This window comes from Lemur catta, chromosome X, assembly GCF_020740605.2.
Source record: "Lemur catta isolate mLemCat1 chromosome X, mLemCat1.pri, whole genome shotgun sequence".
NCBI lineage: Eukaryota > Metazoa > Chordata > Mammalia > Primates > Lemuridae > Lemur > Lemur catta.
Window position 1 is genome coordinate 6216398 of NC_059155.1, and position 13151 is coordinate 6229548.

The 13151-nt window shown below is 61.9% G+C and overlaps 1 protein-coding gene across 1 annotated transcript in view; it reads left to right on the forward strand.

Annotated features, from left to right (window-relative positions):
• ATP2B3 (ATPase plasma membrane Ca2+ transporting 3) overlaps positions 1–13151 on the forward strand; it is a 42763-nt gene that overhangs the window by 1426 nt on the left and 28186 nt on the right. The window contains 11 exon segments of the mRNA XM_045538167.1: positions 3842–4039; positions 4183–4440; positions 4883–5008; positions 5618–5776; positions 6855–6894; positions 7671–7678; positions 8251–8292; positions 9990–10154; positions 10638–10852; positions 11528–11770; positions 12064–12305. Coding sequence (XP_045394123.1) covers positions 3842–4039; positions 4183–4440; positions 4883–5008; positions 5618–5776; positions 6855–6894; positions 7671–7678; positions 8251–8292; positions 9990–10154; positions 10638–10852; positions 11528–11770; positions 12064–12305 — 1696 coding nt within the window.

The following is a 13151-nucleotide window of genomic DNA, read 5'->3' on the forward strand; positions in this document are numbered from 1 at the left end:
AAGGGCTCTGGCCGCTCCCAGATCAAAGGAAGCAGATGGGCTTCAGCTGGCAGCCCTTCCCTCGTCTGTCAGGCCTTGTTAAATATTTAAAATGTCAAGGCCCCTGGGAACCTGCCCGATGCTGCCACAGAGCGGGAGCTCACTCAGGCCTGTGGAGGGGGTGGGCACGGAGAAGGGCAGGTGCACAGGTAGGTGGCCCAGGCCCTGACTGGCTTCTGAGCACCTGGGCCCCTGTGGCCACAGTGGAGGGAGCCACCAGGCCTGGGGCTGCTGCCTGAAGAATGAGTGGCATGAGGACCAGCCCCTCCTCTCTCCAACCCTGGCGGCCCTCAAGGTCCTCAAGCCTCGAGCTGTCTGGGTGCCAAGAGCAGGTGACTCTGGCTCCCCATATGCCCTCAGCCCAACCACGAGCCTAAGGCAGGCATGGGGTCCTCAACAGGCCTGCTGCCTTGGCCCCAGAGTTCCCCCGCAGCCACCCGCCCCTCACTGCTGCTCAGACACAATGCACCCGGGCCCTGCGCCAACCCCCTGGCAAGGGGGGCACACTTGGTGGTGCCCAGGAGGCAGGCAGTCACCCCCATGTAGGTGCTTTACAGAGGGCAGGAGGCCAGGGAGGTGCGTGGGGCATTGCAGGAGGGGGACTTTGTCTTCACATCAGTCCGCTCTGCCAAGCCTTCATAAAGCGATCCAAGAGGGTTCTAGAAGCCATCCTGAATTCTCCTCCTGTTGGCCAGGAAACCTGGGTCTTAGGCTGAGCCCAGTGGTAAGCTTGCCAGAGGGACCTGGCCCCCACCCCTTCCCTGGTCTCCACAGGCAGTCATGGAAAGGAGGGGGCGGATTAGCTGGGATCCGACACGATATGGTCCTAATCCAATTCCGATGGCATCTGGCCTCTGCTCTGGGCAGGCTGCCCATCTGTGTCCAGGCCAGCCGGCCGCCCCCGCCCCCACAGCCTGGACCGGGGCTGCCCCCAGGCTGCTGAGCAGGCACTTGCTTGGAAGCAGAGGGGCCGCAGCTGCCTTTCGCCCCCCACGGCGGGTGCTGCTTCGGCGGCAGCTGTCAGGAGCCCCGAGCCCACAGGAAGGCTGAGGCCACAGGACCAGGCTGAGGGCAGCTGCCTGGTGTAGGACAAGGAGGGAGAAGCCGCAAGGGCGAGTCAAGGCCAAGGCAGAGGCTGATGGAGGGGCAGGGAGGGAGCTCCTGGTGCATGGCGGGGGCACGCAGGAGACAGACTCGCATGGTGCCGTGGGGACTCATAGGCTCTCTAGAGGCTGCGGTGGGCTTGTGTCCCTCTCCATGGGCTCCAGGTTAGAGCAGCAGAGGGCCTGGGTGTCTGGGAGACTGAGAGTTTGGGTGCATCTCCAGCACCGACCCCACCTGTCACCGTCCCTGCGGTTCAAGGAGACAGGCCCCAATCTGGAGTGAGCCACAGGCCCTGCAGTTGGGCCCCTGGTCCACAGCCCCCTCTCCTGCCACCTCAGGAGCTGAGGTCCCTAGTTTCTCCCAAATGCCCAACTGAGGAAGCTGGAGAGACTGCGGGCCTCCAAAAAGAGGCCTTTGGCCCCCGCAGAAACCCGAGCTGGCCGGCTGGGCCCAGGCACAATGAGGCCGGGGGAGAAAGGCAGGGACAGCTGCGGCTCTTCTGGGCGGAGAGGACGTGCCAAGGCGGAGCCGGCCGCGGGCTCCTGCCTGTCAGTCTTCCCACCTCGGCTGGGCCCTGTCCCACGCCGCCCCAGAGCCCCACGGTTAGCACTTCCTCACCCCCCGTCATCTGGGGCTGGGTCTTGCGTGCCCTCCCAAGCCTGCGGAGAGCACCCCATGGGCCTGGCCAGGCCCTTCTGGTCGCTCCTGTCCCCACAAGCAGGTGGCAGGGGTAACGCCACCTACTCAGGTCTGGAAGCTGCAAGCTGCTGTCCGCCCACTAGGGGTCAGTGTGGGGCTGGTCCCTTGGGGGCACAAAGAGGCAGTGGAGCACTGCGGGCTGTGGGAGCACACAGAGGGTGAAGTCTGACGGCTTAGGACAGGGCCAAGGGATGGTGTCCAGGCTTGGAGGCCCGTGGCCCGGATGCCAGTCATATGTGGAAGCTTCCAGTACCTTCAGACACGGTGCCTTGGTCCAGGCCAGGGTAGACTGAGAAGCTGAGCCCCCTTGTGTGTGTGGATTCCGAGCCCCTCCGAGACCAGGCCATCACAGGCCGGCTCACCAGCCTCAGCGCAGAGCCCCAGGAAGGGAGCCTGCTGCCCCAGCCCTCCCAGCCACGACATCCGCCCAGGGTGAGTGAGTGGGCTCCTGGGGCTCCAGAGCTATGGTTGAGGCCCTCTCAGCCCCTGGGTCTTGCATCGAGGTGCCTCGTCTGCTTAGCACTCAGAGGGACCCACTGGAACTGGCCACCCCACCCTTCACCCTCTTTGTCCTTGGCCTGGGGATGCCATGCCATCAGCATGAACCATTGACAATCTCATCAGCCCCAGCCTCGCCACCCCTTGTCCTCAGGGATGACAGGTGACAGAATTGGGTAAGGAGGGGTGGTTCTGATTGGGAGGCCAAGGCTAATCTGGGGACTCCTGAGGAAGCTGGTCACCAAATCTGCCAGAGCAGCTCTGGGTGTAATTCAAGTCACCATTTAGATGCCAGCCTAGGGGGGTTGGTTCCCTAGGCACAGCTGAGAGTGGGATGTCACATGACATGGTGAGGCCAAGCAAGAGCTCTCTCAGTCCCCGCCCTCACTGCTGTGACTTCTGGTTCCCCCTAGCCCAGCCTGTGCCCCTCTCCTCTCCTCACATGACACATCTGTCCCCCTCTTTGGGTCTCTGAACCCAGGAACTTGCATTCCCCTGCTAGCTCTCATGTTCCCTCTCCTCTGCTCCTTCCCTGAGAAACTTCTGGAAAGCAGACCTCCACTCCCTGTCTCCAGCAGCCATTCCTCTGTCCTCCTCAGCAGCCATGGGCACCATGGGCCGCTGCACACTTCTGGAGACTCCCGTCGCCCTTGGCCCTGGCCCTGCCCCCCTTCCAGGCTCTTCCCAGCCCCGCAGGTTATACTGTGTGACCCTGCCAGTTTTGGGTCCAGCTGCCAGTGGCGGTGGGGGCGTGGCCAAGACCCGGCGGCTGTCCAGTTCTCAGGGTGTCCCTGTCCTGGAAGTGCATTTCTGCCGTGCAGACCTGCTCGGAGAAGATGCGGAGCCTGGATGTTAGGAGCCAGACAGATGTGTCCCAACAGGAGGAAAAGCCCCTTCAGAGAGGGCCCTGGCCAAGTCTTTGGCATCTGGTCAGAGGCCGGATCATGCCAACCCCACCTCCCTTGACTGGTGGCCCTCCCACATCTCCACTAAAGTCCCCCCGACACATGCTGTCCCCCAGGGGGTGGTTGGCTGCTCTTTCTCCTGTCCGGTTCCCTCTGTGTCCCCCATCAGCTATCATCACCTTCCTCCGAATCCCCCTCCGAGTTAGTCTGGAGGTGGCACAGGACAGCACAGAGACTGGGAGAGTGGATGATGGAGGTGCGTGGCCTCGGGTCGGGTCCCAGCCATAGTCGAGTAGCCTCCTGGGCCTGTTTTCTCAACTGCGTATCAGGTGGAGGGTGGCAGCCCTTCCTCCCCAGCTGGCAGCCCTACCTCGTGCTAGGGGCTCCCCACGGTGGCAGCCAGAGGGGCCACACACTCTCTGCATGCGCACACCCCCAAGGCTCTGCAGAAAGGCTCGCAGCGCCAGGCCTGTGCGGGTGTCGCCCTCTTGGAGCTGACAGTCTGAGTGAGGCAGACACTGGCCAGGGGCAGGGCGCCTGGCACGCAAGGCCAGCCGGCCCACTGTCTCTTTCTGTGCTTCCTGGGCGCCCCACAGGCCTGGCGGACAACACCAATGACTTGGAGAAGCGCAGGCAGATCTATGGGCAGAACTTCATCCCTCCCAAGCAACCCAAGACCTTCCTTCAGTTGGTGTGGGAGGCCCTGCAGGATGTGACCCTCATCATCCTGGAGGTGGCCGCCATCGTCTCCCTGGGCCTGTCGTTCTATGCACCGCCCGGGGAGGAGAGTGAAGGTGAGGGCAGGGGCCTGGCTGGAAGGAGGGGGAGGACTGAGACCTGAGATGAGGGGAGGCTCACAGGATGTCCCAATCCCAGTGGCAGGGCTCATGGGCTCACATGATTCTCCACGTTTTCCTTGCCTTGGTCATCGGCACAGCCTGCGGGAACGTGTCAGGTGGGGCGGAAGACGAGGGCGAGGCTGAGGCTGGCTGGATCGAAGGCGCTGCCATCCTGCTGTCTGTCATTTGTGTGGTGCTGGTCACGGCCTTCAATGACTGGAGCAAGGAGAAGCAGTTCCGAGGCCTACAGAGCCGAATTGAGCAGGAGCAGAAGTTCACGGTCATCCGGAACGGGCAACTCCTCCAGGTCCCTGTGGCTGCACTGGTGGTGGGGGACATTGCCCAGGTCAAGTACGGTGAGTGTGTCAATCTCCACCCACCCTGCCAATGGAAGCCTGCTCTCGGTTCTGGGAGGGTGGCCCGGAGGAGACCCCCCCAGCGCAGGCTCAGTCCCCAGGGGGCATGTGTGCCTTCACCTGCAGGAGGCCAGAGCCGGGGAGCATGGGGAGTGTGAGGCAGGGTGGAGAGGGGGAGTTTCAGAGGCAGCAGCACTCCAGCAAGTGGGCTGTTCCCGCCATGAAGGAGGCAAATGTCCCCATTCCCTGGGAGCTGGATGACACGGTTAGGTGTCAGTGGTTGCCCCCAGAAAGGCAGAGGTGGAAGGAAGAGGTCTCCGAAGTCCCTTTCCCGAGTGGCCCATAGATCAGGTGGGACCTGCCCGGCAGCGGGGGCCGGTGGTGGGGAGAAAGGCCCCCCCACACACACGGCCTCTGGTCCCGGCCGCCGGCCGTCCCTTAGGAGACCTGCTGCCTGCTGACGGCGTGCTCATCCAGGGCAACGACCTCAAGCTGGACGAGAGCTCTCTGACAGGGGAGTCGGACCATGTGCGCAAGTCCGCCGACAAAGACCCCATGCTGCTCTCAGGTGAGGGCCACCTTCCCGACCAGCCTAGCGTGAAGTCCCCTTCAGAGCCATTTGGCCCAGCACCTGAGTCCAAGCCAGCCTGCCAGGCCGGCCTCAGCCAGGGCCTCCCTTAAAGCCCTTCCAGGCAGGGAGTCTGAGGACTCCACCCACCGCGAGGCCTGGCGGCAGCAGCTCCAGCCACAGAGCGAGGCAGTGGGCCTTCTCAGCCCAGGGGGGCCCTTGGTGCTAACTGGGAAGCCCCAAGAGGAGAGGCTTCCTGGGGGTCAGCACAGTGCCACACTCCCCCCAAATCCAGAGCCTGCAGAAGACCCGCGAGGCAGTGCTCCTCCTCCCCAGAAGGTCCTGACTTAGCCCAGCGTTTATCCCCGTGGGAAAGACAGTGGCAAACAGGACAGAACGACTGGAGGCCCTAGGTGGGCCCCAAGAACGGCTCCCCATGCTTCTGGGTGAGCCCCTCCTTCTCTGTGGGCCAGGCAGGACCTCCAGCCTAGACTTCAGGTCAACACGGTGTCTGGTGGCCTCTGGTGTGGAGTCCCTGCTTCTGTGGGTGCTGAACATGTCTTCCACCAGGGGCGCAAACTCCCATCTCACTCTGTGTTGCTCTGCCAGGCACTCATGTTATGGAGGGTTCTGGAAGGATGGTGGTGACGGCCGTCGGTGTGAACTCCCAGACAGGCATCATCTTCACCTTGCTTGGAGCTGGTGGAGAAGAGGAGGAGAAGAAGGATAAGAAAGGTACGGCAACTCAGCTGCCTGTCGCCACAGCCTGTGCTCAGTGGGTAGGAGGCCACGCCCTGTCTTCGAGCCTTTTCGAGGACTGCTCTTCGGAGGTTTCCCCTGGGGAGCCAGCAGGCTGGGGCACCCCCAGTTCTGTGTACGGGTAGCTTTCCTTAGACCACTGTCCCCCTAAGGCTTTGGGAGCACGTGCCTGGGGTGAAGGAGCCGGGCCAGCACCCACTGGGGAGCCGAGGACCCCAGGCCGGCATGGCAGCCAGGGAAACAGGCCGGAAGTCAGAGGCAGAGCTGCCCGAGTGCGACGAGGACGGGCTGGGGCACAGCAGTGTCTGGGGGCTGTCTGCAGCGTGCCCCCGGGCCCCCTTGCTCTGGCCTGGGCTTGCCCGCAGGCGTCTCCCGCAGCTGGTACCAGGTAGGAGCAGGTTTCCAGATGTGTGCCCCGTGTGGGAGAGCTCTGCTTCCTGCCCGAAGCCTCCAGCGGGCACCTGGGCCGGTGAGCTGGGAGGGGTCATCAGCCAAGGTTTGGATGGGGACAGGTGAGCCTAAGGAAGGCTGGGCCCTGGGCCACTTCGAGAACCTTCCTCCTCCTGGAGGCGGTGAGGGAGGAGCTGGGTAAGCTGCTGTTGCCTAGAAGTTTCCATAGGCTCTGCCTCCTGGCAGCCTGGGCCTGTGTCTCCCTGCGTGGGCACCTCTGCCACACAGCTCTCTTCTTTGTCACACCGGCCCCCTGTCCCTGCAGTGAGTGCACAGGCCAATAGGCAGGTCCTCTGGGCTGGGCTGGAATCCCCGGGCCTCTCTCTAGGGAAACCCAGTTGACCCTGCCTGGTGGCCTCATCTCCAGCTGGTTGGCAAGGAGCTTCTTCCATACCAGACCCTCCAAGGCCCTGTCCCTTGGCCTAATGGAACCTATACTCTCAGTGGCTCCTGCACCTTCTTCCCAGGCTCCTCACCTCCTGCTCTGTCCCTTAAATGCTGGTGTCCTTCCCACTTTGGTCCCTCTCCTCTTCGAACTTGACCAGACCCATCCAGCCCCTCCTAGGCCCCTTCCCCGCCCCAGCACCCTCAGGCAGGGCAGGTCCTGGAGAGGGGACCCTGAGGGGCCCTGGAGGAGCAGCAGCAGCACGAGCAGCTCCCCCCTTCCACTCCCCGTTGTGGCCTCCATGGCCCCTTTCCACCCGCTACCCCTTATTTCTTACCTTTTGACCTTGACTCCTATGTACCCTTCTCCTCCACGTGTCCTCCTTCCCCTCGTCACCTTCCTTCCGCTGCTGCCCGCTCTGTGCCAGGCCCACTCGTCGTCTTCCCGCAGCGCTCATCGCACACCCCTCCCTCCTCCAGAGCCCCGCCCCCCGCCCACCTGCAGGCGGGCTCTGTAGTCCCTCCTTCCTCTGGGGCTCATGGCCAGCATCTCCCTTGTTGTGCTGTATTGTCACTGTGCTGTCATCATATGTCTATGGGTGTCTTCCTTGCCCCCGAGAAGTCTCTTTCACCTTTGAACTGCCCCCCTCAATCCCTACAGGGGCCCTGGGCATCTCCCCCTCCCTGACCTCTCATGCCACTTGGGTCCCCAGGGACATGAGATATTGGTTGATGACTGACAGGTCAGCCCATAAGCCCCTCCTGCTCTGGCTGATTCATCTCTGGATCCAGGGCCATTGTAGATGTGGCCCCCAGGAGAGTTCCTCTAACCACGGCCCTCAGAAGGGCTGTCCAGCACCATGGCCCCTAGCAGGGCTGCGACCACCACCGAAGCCCCTGGGCGGGTCCCCCTGGTGCCTGGCCTGTCCGATGCACACACTCTCTCCAGTGCTGCGGGGCACAGGCGCTCGGCCCAGCCCTCCTGTGCAGTGCCGTGGGCTACGAGTGAGCTTTGCCCTAGGTTAACCAATGGCCTAGGGGGGCCTGGCAGGTGCCCGAGGCCTAGCAGAGTCCCAGGTCTCATTCCTTTATCCCTTCAAGGTGCACGCTGAGATTACCGCTGGCAGTGGTTGTGGGGAAATCCAGTCCCTAGGCTAGGGTGGCAGGGTGCTGGCTGCCCAGCTACGGGGAGTTAGGAACCATTTAGGCGAACCCCTTGAGCAGGCTCTGGGGAAGCGACATCCCGACTGGAGGAGGACCCTGCTTCTGGAAACCTCCCACTACCAGCCACACGTGACCCTGGACCTGTCAAGAAGTGGCTTTAGGGGTTCCCTGTGGGGCTGGATCAAGGCCCAGGGGCAGCCCCAGCCAGCGAGCGGTCTTGCTCAGGAATCCTGGAGTTCTGTGGGGACTGTGTGTGGGGAGGTGGTGACAGGGTAAGCCTGGAGAGGACAGGGCATTGAGAAGGTGCCACCTTGGGCAGCAGTCAGGGCCACCAGCAATCAGGCCGCTCCTTCTGCTCCCTCCCCCTTTGCCACGTGGCCCCGAGGCTGTCCTCCGTGTGTGCCTGTGTGTGTCTGTGTGTGAGCATGTGTGCGCCACGTGGATGTTCTCAAGCCTTCGTGTCTGTCATCCCTCTTCCATTGTAGGCAAGCAGCAGGATGGGGCGATGGAGAGTAGCCAGACCAAAGGTAACGCGCCGCTGCTGGGGCGGCCGCTTGGAGCTCTGGGGGTGGGGCTGATGGGGGGGAGGGGCCGCCAGCCTCGGTGGCAGGAGCAGCACTTGGAGACCAGGTGAGTGGGCTCCACAGTCCCGTCTCGGCGCAGGGGGAGGAGAGGGCACACCCCTGGAGCTGCTCCAGGCGTCCTGTCCACAGACACTGATGGAGGCTCAGACCGGCCGCCTGGAGGATGGCCGCCCGTCCATCACCGTAGCCCAAGCTTCCCCCTGCCTTAGCCCAGCAAGTGCATAGAGATCACCTGTACGTGAGCACCCTTGGGCCACTTTGGCCAGATGAGGAAACTGGGGTACAGAGTGGGTGACTTTCCCCAAGCTCTGCATCCCAGTCAGTGGGGCCAGAGCAGGGGGACAGGTCGGCTCCCCTCCAGCTGAGCCTGTGGGCCAAGGAGAGAGAGCAACCAGCCACGGGCTAGAGGCCTGGCTCTGCTGCCAGCCCGGCTGTCTGGTGGGTGCGGACACTCTGCGGCCAGGCCTGTGTCCGGCTGTGAGACACAGGCAGCAGAAGTGGCTGGATGGCAGGTGGTGGCCCACGGAAGAGAGGAGATGTCAGGTCAAGTCAGTGAGCAATTCTAGGTGCAGAGAACCCAAAGCAGGATAAAGCATGGCCTAGGCCCTCTGGAAGGTCGTGGCACGGAGAGAGGAACACAGGGACAATATGCAAGTGTAGTATGCTGTGGTCTCACCCAGGGACCCAGGGACCATAACAGGATCAGACAAGCCACTTGGAGCTTAGAGGATAACTGGGGTTGGGAGGGTTAGGGGCAGGGGATGGCCTAACGGCTGGAGCCCTGGGTTAAGGGGGAGTGGCCCAGCTGTGTGGGGCCAGTGTGTCCTTGAGGCGCTGGCAGGAAAGAGCCATGGTGAGTGGCCTCAGGCCACCGGGTGAGGAGGAGACAAGAGGTGAGGGCAGTAGTGCCAAGTGCCCCATTGGGCGGGGCACAAGGACAGGACAGGGAACTCCTGGGTTGCTGGCTGGGGCCGGGGCACAGGAAGCAGGTAGGCGTGGACACGATTACTTCGGCAGTTGTCACGACCCTGAGGCTGTGGAGTTGGTGGGGAGGGAGGTGACAGAGGCAGAGGGGTGGGGAGGACAGGGGGCCAGAGCTGGGGGACATGCCACCTCAAAGGCAGCAAGGATGAGGAGCACAGGACTCCCAGGGGAGGAGTGAGGGGCCGCCTGCTCTAGCAGAGGCTGCTGAGAGGAGAGACGGCTTGGAGGCTCCTAGGCCCCTCTGACTAGAGCGGACAGGTGGCTTGGACACCGGTGGGCAGATGAGTCAGCTCAGGATTCTGGAACATTCCTTGGGCTACAGGCCTCTGCTCTCAGGTATTGAGATTGGGGTGTTCCAGGACTGGTCACCCTGTCTGTGTGCCCAAGTACCTCGTGCTTGTGTCTGCCCTCCCTTCCCCAGAGAGAACCGTCTCTCTGTCCCACCTAGGACAGTGCTGGAACCACCCCGTCTACCCTGGGAGGGCCTGGGCTTGGGAGGGAGAGAAGGAAGCCGTGTTTAACTTGGAAATTAGAGAACACCATTGAATCCCATGTGCTCTCATATGGTGTGGCATGTCTTTCCCCATGAAAGCCCCTCGTAGTCTCTTTACCCCAGCCAGGCCCTAACCTTGGCCGTGGGATTCCTCTGTGTGCAGCTAAGAAGCAGGATGGGGCGGTTGCCATGGAAATGCAGCCCCTGAAGAGCGCGGAGGGCGGGGAGATGGAGGAGCGGGAGAAGAAGAAAGCCAACGTGCCCAAGAAGGAGAAGTCGGTCCTTCAGGGGAAGCTCACGAAGCTGGCCGTGCAGATCGGGAAAGCAGGTAGGGACCGGGCGTGGAGGTCACCAGGCTCCTGCAGGTGAGCTGGAAAGGATGTGGCAGGTGATGTGTGGGCCAGGCAGCCAGCGGGGACAGGCTAGGGCCAGAGATGGCCATCAGGGCCTGGCCCAGCCCTCCCCCATACACATAAATTCCAAACCCTCCACTAAGGCCCCGGGGCACACGCATCACTCACGTTCCGCCCCGGGCTCCCCACCCCAGGCTCCAGGCTCTGCCTGGGGCACAGTCAAAAGGCAGCCAGCTGGCTGGCACTCCGACTTCTGAGGGTGGGTCGAGGCTTGCTGGCCCTCCCCAGCCATGCTTCTCCTGCCATCTGGGGACCCCAGCAGAGGCAAGCAGGCCCCTTGCTCACCCTGCAGAGCCACGTCCCTCAGCCATTAGGAAAGGCCCTGACCTGGCTCGTACCTCTTCTTCCCTCTTCCTCCCTGCCTCCCTCACCCCTTCCTGCCCCATGTTCTGTGGCAGGGCTCGTGATGTCCGCCATCACCGTCATCATCCTGGTCCTCTACTTTGTGATTGAGACCTTTGTCGTGGACGGCCGGGCGTGGCTGGCAGAGTGCACACCGGTCTACGTGCAGTACTTTGTGAAGTTCTTCATCATTGGTGTCACTGTGCTGGTTGTGGCTGTCCCAGAGGGCCTGCCTCTTGCTGTCACCATCTCCTTAGCTTACTCTGTCAAGGTAATAACAGTACTTACAGTTGATACCATTATATAGGCCCAGAAACTGGGCTAGGAAGTGGGTAGGCACTGGGGCCGCAGTGACGACTGGGGACAGTTTGAGATCCCACAGAGGAGCAGAGGCGCTGGGCAGGGACTTCAGGGGCGCTTGCTGCTCCAGCGGCACAGACGCCTTCCCCTCCCAGGTTCCTGGGCACAGAGAGATGAGCCTGGAGTTTGGCATCTGAGGATGCAGGCAGGGGGAGGACGGGGCCTGGGGACTTGAGGGTGGAGGTTGAGGTGCCAGTGCTGCTTGCAGAGGCCGGGCAAAGAGGCAGCGGGCAGAGTGTGTGGGAGCCGGGCTGGGGTGGGGGAGCCGCAGGGCCAGCAGGCGAGTGACAGGGGCTCTGGGCAGGGGAGGACCCAGGTGAGCTCCCCCAGGTGGATGAGAGTGCTGAGGTTTTACAGGCCCATGCCCTCGGTTTGGCTGCCACCCTGCAGCCAATCCGTGCAGTGCCTTCCAGCCTTGCTGTCAGTCCCATGCTGACTGAAGTCCCCAGTGGGCTGTTAGTGCCCCACGTGGAGCTGGCTGAGCAGAGCAGAGTCGCCCCCGATGTCTGTGTTGACCGTCTCTTGCTCCACCCACCCGAGGAGTGAACAACCCAAGCACCCCCGCCCCCGTCTGCGCCCTTTGCAGAAAATGATGAAGGATAACAACTTGGTACGCCACCTGGATGCCTGCGAGACCATGGGCAACGCCACAGCCATCTGCTCGGACAAGACGGGCACACTCACCACCAACCGTATGACCGTGGTCCAGTCCTACCTAGGGGACACACATTACAAAGAGGTTCCAGCCCCCAACGCCCTGACCCCCAAGATCCTCGACCTCCTGGTCCACGCCATCTCCATCAACAGTGCCTACACCACCAAAATACTAGTGAGCCTGGCAGGGGTAGGGCTGGGGGGCGAGGGGCTCACTAGCCTCCCTTAAGAACTTTTGACCAGTGCCACATGGTCTCTGGGGTGCTGGGCACCCTCCTCCCCGTCCCTGGCCTGCAGATTCTGGAAGGCCCTTCCAAGCGTGTTGAATGATGGGAAGGCTGCCCGTCGAGTCCGCACGGGAGGCCTTCCTCTGCTCCCTGCTCCCACACCCTGAGCCGTGTGGGCCCCAGGGGCAGCCGGGGTTGGTCTTGGGGGCCCAGTGCCATGCTGGCTCTCCTCGCCCCGCAGCCTCCGGAGAAGGAAGGCGCTCTCCCACGCCAAGTGGGCAATAAGACGGAGTGCGCTCTGCTGGGCTTCGTCTTGGACCTGAAGCGGGACTTCCAGCCCGTGCGGGAGCAGATTCCGGAAGACAAGCTCTACAAAGTGTACACCTTCAACTCGGTCCGCAAGTCCATGAGCACGGCCATCCGCATGCCCGACGGCGGCTTCCGCCTCTTCAGCAAGGGGGCCTCAGAGATCCTGCTCAAAAAGTGAGTGGGTGAAAGGGAGGGGCCAGGGCCATGGCTGGGGGTAGCCAAGGGGCATGTACGCAGTTTCTTTGTTTGTTGTCCTGGTGGAATAAACCTGGTGGAATAAATGGTCAGAACACTGACCAGTTTCACCACTTTAAAGTGGGCAGTTCGGTGGCATTAAGTACTTTCACAACGTTGTACAGCTGTCACCACCATCCAGTTCCAGAATGCGGTCATCACCCCAAAAGAAACCCCATCCCCATTAGCAGTCCTTCCCCATCCGCCACCCCAGCTGGCACCCACTCATCCGCTGTCTGTCCCTAGGAATTGGCCTATTCCAGACATTTCATAGAAATGGAGTCACACACTATGTGGTCTTTTGTGCCTGGCTTCTTCTTAGTGTAAATTTTCAGGGTTCACCCATGTGTCAGCACGTCATTGCTTTTTAAGGCTGCATCCTATTCCACTGTCTGCACGGCCCACTTTTTGTTTATCCATCTGTCTGTCCATCCGTGGCCACTTGACTTGTTCCCACACTTTCGTTATTGTCAGTAACGCTGCTGTGAACATGCTTGTGTGACTTTCTGACCGAACACCCGTGTCAGTCCCCTCGGGTATGTAGCCAGGAGTAGAATTTCTGGGTCATATGGGAACTCTATGTTTAACTTTTTGAGGCGCCACCAAACTGTTTCCCACAGAGGGGTCACCATTCTCCATTGCCCCCAGCAACGCACAAAGGCTCCAGTTTCTCACCCTCATCAAGACTGATTTTCTGATACTGTGACAGTGGTGCCAGCAGTCATCCTAGTGGCTGTGAGGTGGCGTCTCATGGTGGTTTTGAGTTGCATTTCCCTGGTGACTAAT